This window comes from Xiphophorus hellerii, chromosome 13, assembly GCF_003331165.1.
Source record: "Xiphophorus hellerii strain 12219 chromosome 13, Xiphophorus_hellerii-4.1, whole genome shotgun sequence".
Lineage (NCBI taxonomy): Eukaryota > Metazoa > Chordata > Actinopteri > Cyprinodontiformes > Poeciliidae > Xiphophorus > Xiphophorus hellerii.
In genome coordinates this window covers 17,207,233-17,219,616 of record NC_045684.1, presented here as the reverse complement: position 1 = coordinate 17,219,616, position 12,384 = coordinate 17,207,233, and the positions used below count along the sequence as shown (strand labels likewise).

The 12,384-nt window shown below is 41.9% G+C and overlaps 1 protein-coding gene across 37 annotated transcripts in view; it reads right to left on the bottom strand.

The window, feature by feature from the left end:
- The window catches only part of clasp2 (cytoplasmic linker associated protein 2), a 61,783-nt gene that overhangs the window by 2,443 nt on the left and 46,956 nt on the right, over positions 1–12,384 (bottom strand). For 18 of the 37 annotated variants that reach the window (XM_032580708.1, XM_032580711.1, XM_032580717.1 and 15 more), the window contains 15 exons: positions 12,228–12,319; positions 12,069–12,132; positions 11,295–11,354; positions 11,026–11,028; positions 10,403–10,566; positions 9,180–9,258; positions 7,426–7,569; positions 5,919–6,062; positions 5,680–5,786; positions 5,297–5,438; positions 2,443–2,623; positions 2,174–2,367; positions 1,964–2,092; positions 1,074–1,280; positions 870–986 (listed from right to left, as the gene is read on the bottom strand). In XM_032580708.1, coding sequence (XP_032436599.1) covers positions 870–986; positions 1,074–1,280; positions 1,964–2,092; positions 2,174–2,367; positions 2,443–2,623; positions 5,297–5,438; positions 5,680–5,786; positions 5,919–6,062; positions 7,426–7,569; positions 9,180–9,258; positions 10,403–10,566; positions 11,026–11,028; positions 11,295–11,354; positions 12,069–12,132; positions 12,228–12,319 — 1,827 coding nt within the window. The remainder of the gene's footprint in view (positions 1–869; positions 987–1,073; positions 1,281–1,963; positions 2,093–2,173; positions 2,368–2,442; positions 2,624–5,296; positions 5,439–5,679; positions 5,787–5,918; positions 6,063–7,425; positions 7,570–9,179; positions 9,259–10,402; positions 10,567–11,025; positions 11,029–11,294; positions 11,355–12,068; positions 12,133–12,227; positions 12,320–12,384) is intronic. The other 19 variants (XM_032580716.1, XM_032580721.1, XM_032580725.1 and 16 more) reach the window with 2 other exon arrangements.

Genomic DNA, 12,384 nt, shown 5'->3' with positions numbered 1-12,384 from the left:
CCTCCAGGGGGTCTTTTGTGGGCTCTAGTGTCCCTTACATGATAGTAGGCTGACAGGAAACGGGGAAGGAGAGGGGGGAAGACATGCGGCAAGTGTCGTCGGGTCCGGAAGTCGAACCCGCGACGGCCGCGTCGAGGACTCAAGGCTTCCAAATATGGGTCGCGCTAACCGCTACGCCACCACGGCACGCCCCCAGGAATATTTTCAATTAGGAAATAACATTTTAACATCATATGATCTAAAGTTTTTTTTACATATTACCAACCCCTCCCTGTAAAAGCTGACCAGTAATTATTTCTCTGTTTAATAAAACTATTTTATTAAAATTTTATGAAATCCATAGTTTTAGTAAAACTATGGATTTGAGGCATCTCATCTCAAATCCATATTCTTTGAGAGTTTGCCTGATAAACAGCATTCCAGTCATGATCCAATGAATAATGTCTTGAAAGAATGTTCATCCTTCAAGACACTCATATTTCTACTCATATTTTGTAGAGTTCCAAACACAAACTAACATTTTATTGGGATTTTAAGTCATAGACAAACTTAAAGTACTGCTTTATGGTTAAATGCAATGAAAATGGTTTTCAGAAATCTTTTACAAAGCTAAATTATGACGTGCATTTGCAGTTCTAAGGGGCAAAGAAAACACAGATTACCAGTTAAACACATGGAAAATGGAGTTCTGGTCAGTTGAGAGAGAAAAAAAAAGCATAATTTTCCTTCATCTTCACAATTAATCTCTACTTTATGTTGATATAAATTTTTCATTCAGGTTTCTGAAGCTTGTGGCCACAATCCGGTTTATATTCCTAAAAGCAAGGTTTTTCATGAACTGGATTTTAAAATGCCAGTGACCCGCTCACCTTGCTACTGGAGAGTTGGCTGAGGTGCGGTTTGAGGTCGTCTCCGATCACTGCATGGATGGCCACCAGGCAAAACACACAGGCTTTCCTCACACTGCTTTCAGAGTTGTCGTAACCCTGTTGGACAAACACACAACTTACCCTGTGACTGTCAAAATAAATAATCACCCCAGATTGCCAGTTGATGTCCCAGAGGCGAGTCACCTGTATGAGTCCTGGGACGATCTCGGGCAGCATGCTGGCCAGGCCCTCTCGGGGAACTCTCTCCATCACCTTCGTCTGCATCTTGATAGCAGCCAGGTTGATGGGGTAATCAGCGGACTGAATAATTGGACACAACACTTTGATGCACTGGTCTGGACTGATGGACAATGCCAACATGGCAGCCGTCTCCTCCGCAGCGCGGACCACCTTCAGAAAAAACAAAGAAAGCAAGCTTTGTTTACTTTAACTTGTGATGTTCTGTGAACAACATAGCTATTATCTACTTGGAAGAAGCTAATTTGTGGGTGGATTAAGGCTGAAATGATTAATTGGATGAATTGAATTGTCAACTAATTTAGTAATTGATTAATTGTTAGCTGGAGTATCCAGACTCAAAACCAGGCTATTTGCTGGAAGAACAACACACTCGTAAACAAGAGACATTTAAGACACAAAAAAAAATCTTTGTGAAGTTGCATAGTTGCTTCAACCAGTTGAAAAAACACCATTAAGCACTTTTCACTATCCAGTTATTAATAATTATTCAAAAAAATTAAACGCTGTTGTATTTACGTTAAGTTAATCAGAAAGAGATGAGATTTTCACAGGCTGATTTTAGAAGTATTTTTTTAGCTCCAGATTCATCCTTTGCTTCAAATAATCAAGAATTAACCAAAAGGAATGTTATTGCATTTTAAGCAATACAAAGATTATTTTCTTTTTTTTAAAAAGGAATTGGATCATTGGTTTATTTGAATGTTTGAAGGTATTTCCAATATTGTATAAAAGGGTTAAAATAGTTCACAGAAAAACAGGCAGGATGTAGCAATTTTTAAAAAATCCAATTAATAAGCGTTAGCTGCAGGTAGCCCTGGTGTGGATGACAGTACCTCTTTGTGTGGATCTTTGTGAGCCTCCAAGGCCTTCATGATGGTGAGCTCTGCATAGTTCTTGAACCTCCAAGGCTGCTTACCAAGAATCTCCCTCAGCACCCTCAGAGCCAGCGTTCGGATCACGTGCTGAAGAGATTCAAGAAGAGAGGAAATTCAGCTCTGATCTTTTTCACCGAGTAGACGCAGGTCCTGTGTGTGTGTGTGTACCTCTCTGTCACCCATCGTCTCCAGCAGAAGCAGCAGGATGGTCTTGAAGTGTTCGTCCCACACCTGCAGGGTGTTTTCGCGGATCAGCTTGAGCAGCTCGTACAGAGCCGCCTTTCTTTCTTCTACACGCTCATTGTGATTGGACAGCTCCTTGAGGAGCTCGGCCACTCGCTCCGACTGATCGAGCCCGCTGTCTGTTTTACGGAAGCAAACAGAGTTGACGTCATTTGGTCCACGCAGCGTGCGTGTTTGCTTTGTGGTTCCAGTACCGTCGGTGAGTTGGCCCGAGTCCTCCAGGCTGATGTCTTTCCGGCTCTGTTTCAGGGGCGAGTCGTAGAAGTGATCGTGGCCGACTCGGGGGCTGGAGGTGAGGAGGGGCGTGTTGAGGAGGGAAGTCTTGTTGTCGAGAGCCATTCGACCGCCGTCCATCAAGTCTGACAAGTTTCCCCCCTGGTCAAAAAAAAACAAAGATGGAGGAATAAAGGCATCTTGTGTTTTGTACGTAGTGTCACAACCTGACTCAAAGGCCACAACAAAATACAGTTTGCCCAGCTCTAGCAAGGGTTGAGCAATAAATCAATAACCATGAATATCGCTATAGACACGTGATCAATACCAAAAGATAATATATTCAATGATTTCACTAAACTCTGATCCAGAACTGCACAGCATTCTGGGAAATGTAGGCAAAGCAAATGCTTTAGCTGCTACACTTTTCATGCCCAGCTAAGAAAGGTTTGTCAGAGGAATCGACTCTTTCACTCACTGGTTCTTTGGTTGTCAAGCAACAACCTGTTAAGTAACATATTGTTACCTAGCAACAACCTGTTAAGTAACATATTGTTACCTAGCAACAACCTGTTGAGTAACTTGGACAGCAACAGTTTAAGGTTTCCCCACAACTGTTTAAAAATAATAAAAAAACAACAGCCTGGGACAAAAATGAATACAACAGCTTGAGAGGAAACTGGATACAACAGGAAAGGTCCTGCCAACAGTTAGGAAGTATTTCTGATATTTAAAAAGAAATAGACAATCCATTACCAATATCAATTGATACGATACAGAGATACAAATGTTGGCTGGACTGTAGCACAATTACACACAACTTTTGTTGGACTTAAATGTGGAGGGCAAGGCTGACCTTCTGATGACCTTATTGTAAACTTTTATTACTTTCTTAAAAATGACAGCAGCACAAACAGGAAAGCCTTGGCTTCACAAACCAGAACTAAAAGCAAATGTTTGACATAATTTGTGCAAAATTTAATAAAGTGGAGGTGGCAGCTTGGGCTCCAGGTTGACCTGGAATTTTAAAATGTTGAGAAAATAATTTAGCAGTGTGGTATATATGATAATGGAAATGGCTCAAGAGCATCAAATGCTGTATAAATAAGAGTACCATGTCACAAAATGCTCTGCATAGCTAAACCCCCCACCCAAAAAACAACAACTTTACTTCTCATTAAAAAAAATTGCAAACAAATTGACTGTTGTTTTGAATCCAGAAATTTTTAAAAACCTCCGTACATCTTCAGTTTGTTAAACGACTCTTGGCGTTGCAGCTGTGCCCTTATTTATTGACTCAAAGAAATCTGGAGTCAGTTTACAGCAATGAACAGAAACGGTCAAATTAATCACTTTCCTAGTGTTGCTACAGCGCTGCATGTCTCTAACTTGTCATAAATCTGATAAAATGAGGTAGAAAACCTTTTACAACCAGTGATGCATACAGTTTTTGCACCAGAGCCAAGTTCACGTTTAAAGTTGCAGCGTAAGGTGCAGGTCTTTTATGTCTCTAGCCTGAAAATACCAGGATTTTTTTCTCGTCGACGTTGTTTTTCAGAGACTTTGTGAAGTTCGACAAGTGATCCATCAGGTGAGAAGCAGAGCAGGGCGCAGGGTGGTCCTGTTTGTGTGTGTATGCTTACACTCAAAGCATTAAAAGGTCACCTATGTATGGGCTGGTTTGACGAGTCAGGTGTGCTGATGAAATGTGGGCTGGTTAGATTTCAGATGCATGTCATGGAGAAAATGTCAGGAGGTCACACCTCTGTACTGGAGAACACTGTGTCCTTAAAAGGGGGCCGTGTTCCTGGGAAGGGCTGCGGGACATCTCGAGTCATAAATTTACCCTCAACATGAACTCCGACGAGAGGAGCGGCTGAAAATAGCAAATTATTATTGAATTTAGGAGGCAAAGCTGGCAGAACATTACTGACATGCTAAGACTGTTTGCAGAGGATTATCTTTACAGTCACCCTTCCCATAAACAGCAACTGTACGTCCCTCAGTTCCCACGAAGAGAGAGGGATCACATGTCAGAGTCTCACACACACAGTACATGAGTGTGTGGTAAATCTAGGAAAAGACTGTTTCATTGCTGCCTGCCTCTCAGGCCTTCAAAGAACATCAGAGTTATGATCTACTTCGATATGCTAACCCGGTAACCCCGGGTTATTTTAGCCCGACTGGCACTGAAGATGTTTATGCCACACAAACCAGCGGTCAGACCTGTCACGATAAATTGTGCTGGCTAACAAATTGGCTCTGTCATTTTTGTGATACTGTTGTTTTGAGACATTTTTCAAGTAATATATTACTTGAAAATGTAAACAGTCCTCTCCAACATCCCATCAGATTGATTTTGAAGCAAAAATGAACCGCCAGTGGGCAAAAAGAAGGAGCTTTGTTGCCCATTGCTGTTGTTCAAAACTTCTGCACCAGAATTAAAGACATACCAAAAACGGGCAAATTTAAAGGTTCTTGCCTGAACCTTTATATGTTAGAAAACTAACGACATTAAAAGTCTGTGTAATGAATCAAAATGTTGAAGTCAGGGTCCTCATATATACAGCTCTTTCAGACCTCAAATAATGCAAAGAAAACAAGTTTATATTCATTTAGAAACAACAATACTAATGTTTTAACTCAGGAAGAGTTCAGAAATCGATATTTGGTGGAATAACCAGGAGGTTTTCAATGGGCTTCAGTGTAGCGGACTCTTATTTTTTCCATGGCTGTAGATGCCTCTACAGCAGAAATGTCTTAACACATGTCCATTAGGCGACGCTTAGAGGCTACAAACATGCATCGGTCATCAGAGCCTGCATATCAACTCACGTCGTCTCCTTCTCGCCGTTGGACGGGTTCGTTCATGTCCTCCTGGCTCCGGACGCTGAAGTTCTGGATCGCCTCTGTGACGCCTTTCAGGGAGCTGTAGATGTCCTCGGAATTCAGGTTCTCCGGGTCGTAGTCAAATGCACTGCAAAACACAGATATGCTTGGTTCTTTGTTGTTTTTTTTTCTTCTTTAAAAACTCACATGGTATGAATAAATATAGAGGCATTTCAAATTTTTCATGAGTAGAGCTCCAATTTTATTAGTTTAACTTTATTTCATGCTTGAGATAAATGTACAGCCGAACATTTTCTGATCATTTTTTTTCTGATTCTTTAAAAAAAAAAAAAAAAAAGAGCCCCACTGTGTCACAGAGGACGTGTTACCTTGGTGACAGGGTGTTTTGTGAGGTGATGGTAGGTGAGGTGACGGGACTGGGCCAGCTGGCTGGCGACCGGGTGGTGTGGCGCGTCAAAGGGCTTCCCATTGGTGCCTGAAAACGTGACAAAAAGTACACAGAGTTGTCGCCGGTTGTTACATGATTTTGTAATGATTTACAAAGGATGTTTAAACATCTCCCTTCTTAACTCGTGTGGCCTGGCACTTTATGTTCCAGTCTACCCACCTGGGCCGTGTTGCCCGTGTTCTTCAGATGGTTCTGAAGCAGCTTGGTGGCTCCATCCTGGAAGGTTTTGGGAAGAGCTGCCAGCAGCATGGTGAACTCGGGAGTGTTGAGTTGGAACAGGGCAATTAGAACCGCCTGGGCTGCCTGTGGAGACGCAAAATAATTCATGAAAACATTTCATTTAGTAGCAAAAAATATATGCTTTGTCATCCTACATCTGTGATCTGATCACACGGAGAGGAGTTGACTCTTACTCTTTGCGTTCAAATGATAATTTTTTGTTCTGTTTAATTTCCCCACACAAAATTGTGAAAAAGTAGCTTTATTTACTCGGCTCCGTCTACATCACGTGTCAAATACAAGGCCCGTGGGCCAAATCTGGCCTGCCGTAGCTTTTTATGTGGCCCTCTAGAGTCTAGACTAAACACGAAGTGTGATTAAATGTTATGTATCAATGCAGTTTTTATATGCTTACTGCCAAATTATATGAATCAGTCCCTCCAGGTTCTTGAGAATTATCGTGGAAATTCACATAAAATGGACAAATTCCCACGCCTTTTTGCGCTAATAATTGGGAGTTTATTGCAGATTTTTTCCAAAAATTGTCAAAAACTTTCTTACTTGTACTAGACAGCTGCCTCGGCCTAAATTGATGTCAGATTATCAATACGGCGAATCATAAAAAGTCACATATACCGTCATAAATAAGGGAAAATATATATTAAATATATAATTAATATTTCCATATTAGTACCACAAACACTTTGCTTTTTTTTGCAAAAAAATCATGAAAAGAATCACTAAATCCTGGAGGGACTGAAAAGATGTGTAATAATATTATTTAACTTTAAGAATTCCTTGATATTTTAACAGTGTATTTTATCAATACATTCTGGCAGAACCGGCCCTTTAAGAGCATTTATTTATGATCTTGATTTGGCCCAAAACAAAAACGAATTAGACACCTCTGATCTAAATGAACATGTTGCAAAAAGACTGGAAATTAACTGAACTAGTTTCAGTTCACATTTTTAAAACCAGAAAGAGCAACAGAGATGACTTTGTTAAACTGTGACTGTTTTTAAATATTTTTATGGCACTTTAATTGTGTAAATTATTGCAACTGTGGTGTAATTTTTGATGTTTTTTGGTCAGGACTCTAATGAAAAGGAGACTTTTAATCTCAATGGGACTTTCCTAGAAAAATAAAATCAAAAATATTGGGGCGGGCAGAAGATCCTGCCAAAGAAATATTCATACCTCAAGTTATAAACTTTAGTGCATCTTACTGGGATTTTGTGTGAAGAATCTACAGTTGCAATAAGTCCTACTGGACAGCTGCTGCTACAACACACACCTGCAAGCCAGCAAAAAACTAAAACTTCTCTGGCAGAGAAAAACAAAAAGCTGTACTTCCAGACCTATGATAAACTAATCGGGTTCTCAGTCTGCTCATTAATTCTGCAGCACTCAAGCTTAGAGTCACGATGGGGGTGAGAGCCGGTACCTTTCTGACATCGGAGCTCTTGGGTTCAATTGTCCAGGTGATGATGCGAGAAACCGCGAGTCGAGTCTCACTGGAGTTCACAAAGTCGGGGGCCTCCATCTGCAGCGTCAGCGTCTCGATGTACTTCAGGATGGCCACTTTCACCTGCACCACAAACACACGTTTACACAGATCACCAACGTGGGATGGCTAAAGCTGACCTGAATACACATGGTAGAAACGATACAAACACACATGGAAACAAGCACCAACGTTCACAGTGAGTGTAAAACCAGAGCGGGTCCTTTACAGATCTGGAAAATCAAACGTCTTGATGAATCGGTGAGAAGATCGTCAAACTAAACAGCATCAATGTTCATGCTTTGCGACAAATGGCAAAATAAAGGAAATAATAAATGCCAACATTCACCGCAGACTCCACAAGTGAATCCTGCCCTCATCTCACGCCTTTCTACATCTGCATCTCAAGGGGAGAACTTCCTCCAAATCACTTAGCAGCACCGTGCGCGCCATATAATTGCTCCCCCCGGAGCGCACTGACCTGGGAGGACTGGCTCCAGGCTGCGGCCTGCTCGTCTAGAGAGCAGGCGTGGCGCCGCGCTCTGGGGGGAAACAATTTTACCCCGGACCCTCCCCTGCCTCGCCCGCAACACGAGCTCCGAACAGGCTTCAGAGAGAGAGAGGAGAAGCACCGCGTCAATCAACGGGGAGACAGGGGGACGAGGACAGGGGAGGGCAGAGGGAGGGGAGAGATGGAGAGGAGCATGGCGGGAGGAGGAGGAGGAGGAGGAGGAGGAGGAGGAGGAGGAGGAGGAGGAGGAGGAGGAGGAGGAGGAGGAAATCTAGAGGAGCAGGAGAGGAAGAGGAGGAGGCTTGGGCTGCTTTAAAATTTAGCTATTACTTCGAAAAACCCAAACTGCTCGAATCACAGAAAACTAGGCTGTTTCTAAATCTACTAATGGATGGATGAATGGAAGGATTAATCCAGTGATGGAGGATGGATGGATGATTTAACCAACGGATGGATGGATGGATTAACCCACTGATTGATGGATGATCCAACAGAAGGATGGATAGATTGATGGATGGATGGATGAAACAACGGACGGACGGATTTATGTTAGTGAATGATGTAGCTGTCTGAAAACACAAATATATTCTTTCCATTCTGAATTAACTTTCAAACTTAAATAAATTCTTCTTTCCCAGACAAAACCAAACGTGTCCAAGCTTCTTACTGTTTTATATGTTGGATAATTTTTAGTTCATTCGGTCTCACAGCTGAATTAATAACCATTCCTGCTTCAGTTAAATGCCAACATATTTTCTAAGTTTTAAGAGAGAAGAGAATTACTTTGGAGTGACATGATTTGCAGTACATCGAGTAAATTGTTCTACTGGTTACATCATTTTATGCCCAAGCCTGGAGTCCAGGAAATGAAGCAGATCAGACAGGAAGCGGTGGAAACAAGGGTAAAAGTAACAAAGGAGAGAACATGGCTGGAGCAGGTAGATGGATGGGTGACGTGGGGGCGGGGGTCAGGGACTCGGAGGTCAAACTTGATGGCGTTAGAAGGCGGCGGCGTCCAATCACAGCCCAGGATTCAGGGTTTTGGGACGCACAGCCAGAGTGATGGGCAGGTACTGATTTCTGTTAATCCAAGCAGTGACCATGGCCGTTCTTTTGCAGCGCCATGTGCATGCTTCCCGTCCACTCAAGCACTTAAACACACGGCATCATAAACAGTCAGTACCTTGAGGCTGGGCGTCTGCGTCTGGTCCACAGTGAACCTCATGAGAATAGTGAACTGAAGGTCGTTTGGAAAAGACTCTCTGGAAGAGGAAAAACAAAGAGCCATACTTTAATCCACAGAGAAAATAAGCAACCATTTTATCACAGCCACAAATAATATCGCAGGGAGTATTAGCTTAAATGAGAATTATGTGCAGGCAATTAAAACTAAGAGAAATTTAACTGTCAATCACGGTTGGTGAACAAAAACGATAAAATAAAAAGAATCATATGGCAAAGTTCTGATTATTCATACAGCTGGGAGACAGGGCTTAATAACAGCATCTCTAATGTTTTTCATACCAGATCTGATTTCTAAATTTAATTGATTTTTGTTCGGTTCAAAATTTCAAATGACAGAAAATATCTTCAACAAGTGGCTTTTCCTCCAATCAGCCCTCCAGAGAGTTGTATGATGGAGTATCAGGCCCACAATACTAGAATTTATTTAATTCCAAGAATATAGTCAAAATATTAGCAGAAAACAGGCACAGTTTTACTGGAAGAAACCTATTAAAATTATGAGAAAGGAAGTTGTTTTAATGAGAAAAAAATCAGCTCTTTAAAACATGCACAATTGTTTGCATGATTGTTTCAAATTTATGCTGCTCATAATTTGATACTGATGAAGTACTTCTATTAAGTATTACTTGTAAAAGTAAAACTTCACAAGATGCTCAGCATTCCTCATTTAAATTTTGTGTTATTTTGGAGTTCTCATAAGATTACTACTCTATTCTCCTAATATTAGGACTTTTTTCTTGTAACAAAAAATGTAGCCTGGCCCTAATATTCCATCTCAGAGTCGATCTGAATTCAAAGTCCAAATAAATAGAAGAAAAACTAAGACTTTTAAATGTGGAAACTCATGGAATCAATTACGAAAATGAAATCTTCGAAAATCCAAAATTTTATTAATCCATAGCATTGATTTATTGCCCAGCCCTAATTATTCATAAAACATTTTTTACATTCTTTGGTCTTCTCCTGATGTTTTTCACAATAGCTTTGTGTACTTTTCAATTTAAAGTAACCTGCAAGGTGGTGATGTTATGATTATGATCCATGATTTAGTACTGAAAGTGCAGGAGGTAAAATGTCTCTGTAAAAAAAAGCAAACGCATCCAAATCTTTGTGTGATCTTGTCCTGAAATGCCAGCCTATGAGTGAGATGTCGGCGCTCACCGTGTGACGTCCAGAGCTTTCTGGACTTTGGACTGGACAGAACCCAGCAGGTCGGCTCCCATCTTCTTCAGCAGCTGTGTAAGCAGGACGAACAACCAGTCCAGGAGGTCGTCCTTATGGACCAGGATGAAGTCCACCAGGGTCTCCAGGAACATGCTGAACACCTAGACACACACACACACACCACCCCGATAATGCCTTATTGTTAAGGTTGATCCAGCCGTACTACGGAGTTCTTCCTCAGACACACACGGATGCATGCACACAGGTTACCCTGAGCTGGGATGATGTAAGAAAAGAATTAGTTCCCATTATGGAGTTAGTAGGTATTTAGTGTGGCAGCAGACCATTTTAAGCCCAATCACCGATTCAACAAAATCACCCAAAACGACTTAACAACAGATATAATCAGCCTTTTACTTGACGAATTAAAAGTCAGTCAGGTTACGGGGTAACCAGCGGTAACCATCTTTATGAGCAAGTAGTTGATTTCAGCAGGACAGCGAATGGTCAGGCAGGTTAGTGGATGTTAACGACCTCGATTACCGATTAACCAATCAGATTAATGAAGCAGATTTTCATTCAGTTAGATAAAAACAGTAACACCGATTGGCCAAACTTACTCTCTACAGAGAGTTCCAGGGTGGGGGTGGCATAAGGGAGACAGAAACACACATCTGTTAGCATCCTAACCAAACTTTTACTCTGCTTGTCAAACTAATATCCATCTTTAAAGATTTCAAAATCTTCAAAGTGTTTTTAAATCGAACGAAATGCTGTGTGCACTTTAGCAAACAAAAAGAAACAAAATATATGAAGTGACAGGTAGAAAAATTAAATGTAGGAGCAGAGAGATGAAGGGAGGAGAGGCGTCCATGATGAGATGCGGTACCTTGAAGGAGGCTGAGCTTATACCGGATTCTGCCGAGCCGTACACCCTGCCGGAGTCTCGCTGAAATTCATCAAATCGTCACACGTCAAACGAGTGAGAAGGGAGAAAAGCTCGCGCGCCTCACACTGGGTGTGTGAGGCGACGGAGGAGTCATAGCGCCGAAAGAAAGGCGGCAGTATTAGAAGGGGCGAACCACAGCTGATTAGTCAGAGAAGAAGAGCTGGCAGCCCAAACATTGGGGTGTGTGTGTCCATGTGATTTTTAAAAAATTTTTTTATTCATTTTTATGCAGTCAGGGTTGTTGGGAAGGGAAACGAGAGCAAAAAAAGTGAGTGGAAGTGAATGCAAAGAGCGCAGCCAGCTGGTTGACTGCTGAACGGTGACAGAGCAATCCCACAGGACGGCGGAGAGTTTCAGGTCACACGCAAAAAAAAAAAAAAAACAGGCAGGGCATGCCGTTAGCATGTTGCACTCTGCATGCCAGTGTTCATGTTGGGAGGAGTGTATCCACATGTTTTTCTCCTGTTTATCCCATTTGTTGGCCCAAATCAGTTGAAACAGGTGTGCAGAAGGACTGCTGAAGTGAGTGTGTGCGCACTGAAAGACGGTAACACTGCTTGGGATTTGGCAGAATCCGGTACAGTGAGGGATGGTGGGATAAACAAAGTTAACGGAAACCAAAATTAAAGTGGATGAATAATGACATTTGTGAGGTGATAAGTGTGTGCGTGTGTGTGTGTGTGTGTGTGTATGGGTGTATGCATGCATTCATACCTTACTGTGAGGGTCTGCAAACATCCTGGTGAAGATTTCACACAACCTCTTCAACTCCACCCGACTGAGGGGGAGAGAAAAGATTCAGATGAAAACCCTCCATGAGTTTATCTTTAAAAACAAAACAACAAAAAAAAACGTGTTTGTTCTGAGGCTGACCTGAGTGTGCGCTGGTTCTTAAGCAGAGCCTGCAGGCCCAAAAGTCCCTCCTTCCTCTCAGACCAGTTGGCACTGGCGCAGCGGTTGAGCACCTGGGAATCACAGCAAACACGAGGCAGGTTAAGATTCATCTCTCTCTGCAAGAAACAGCTGAAAG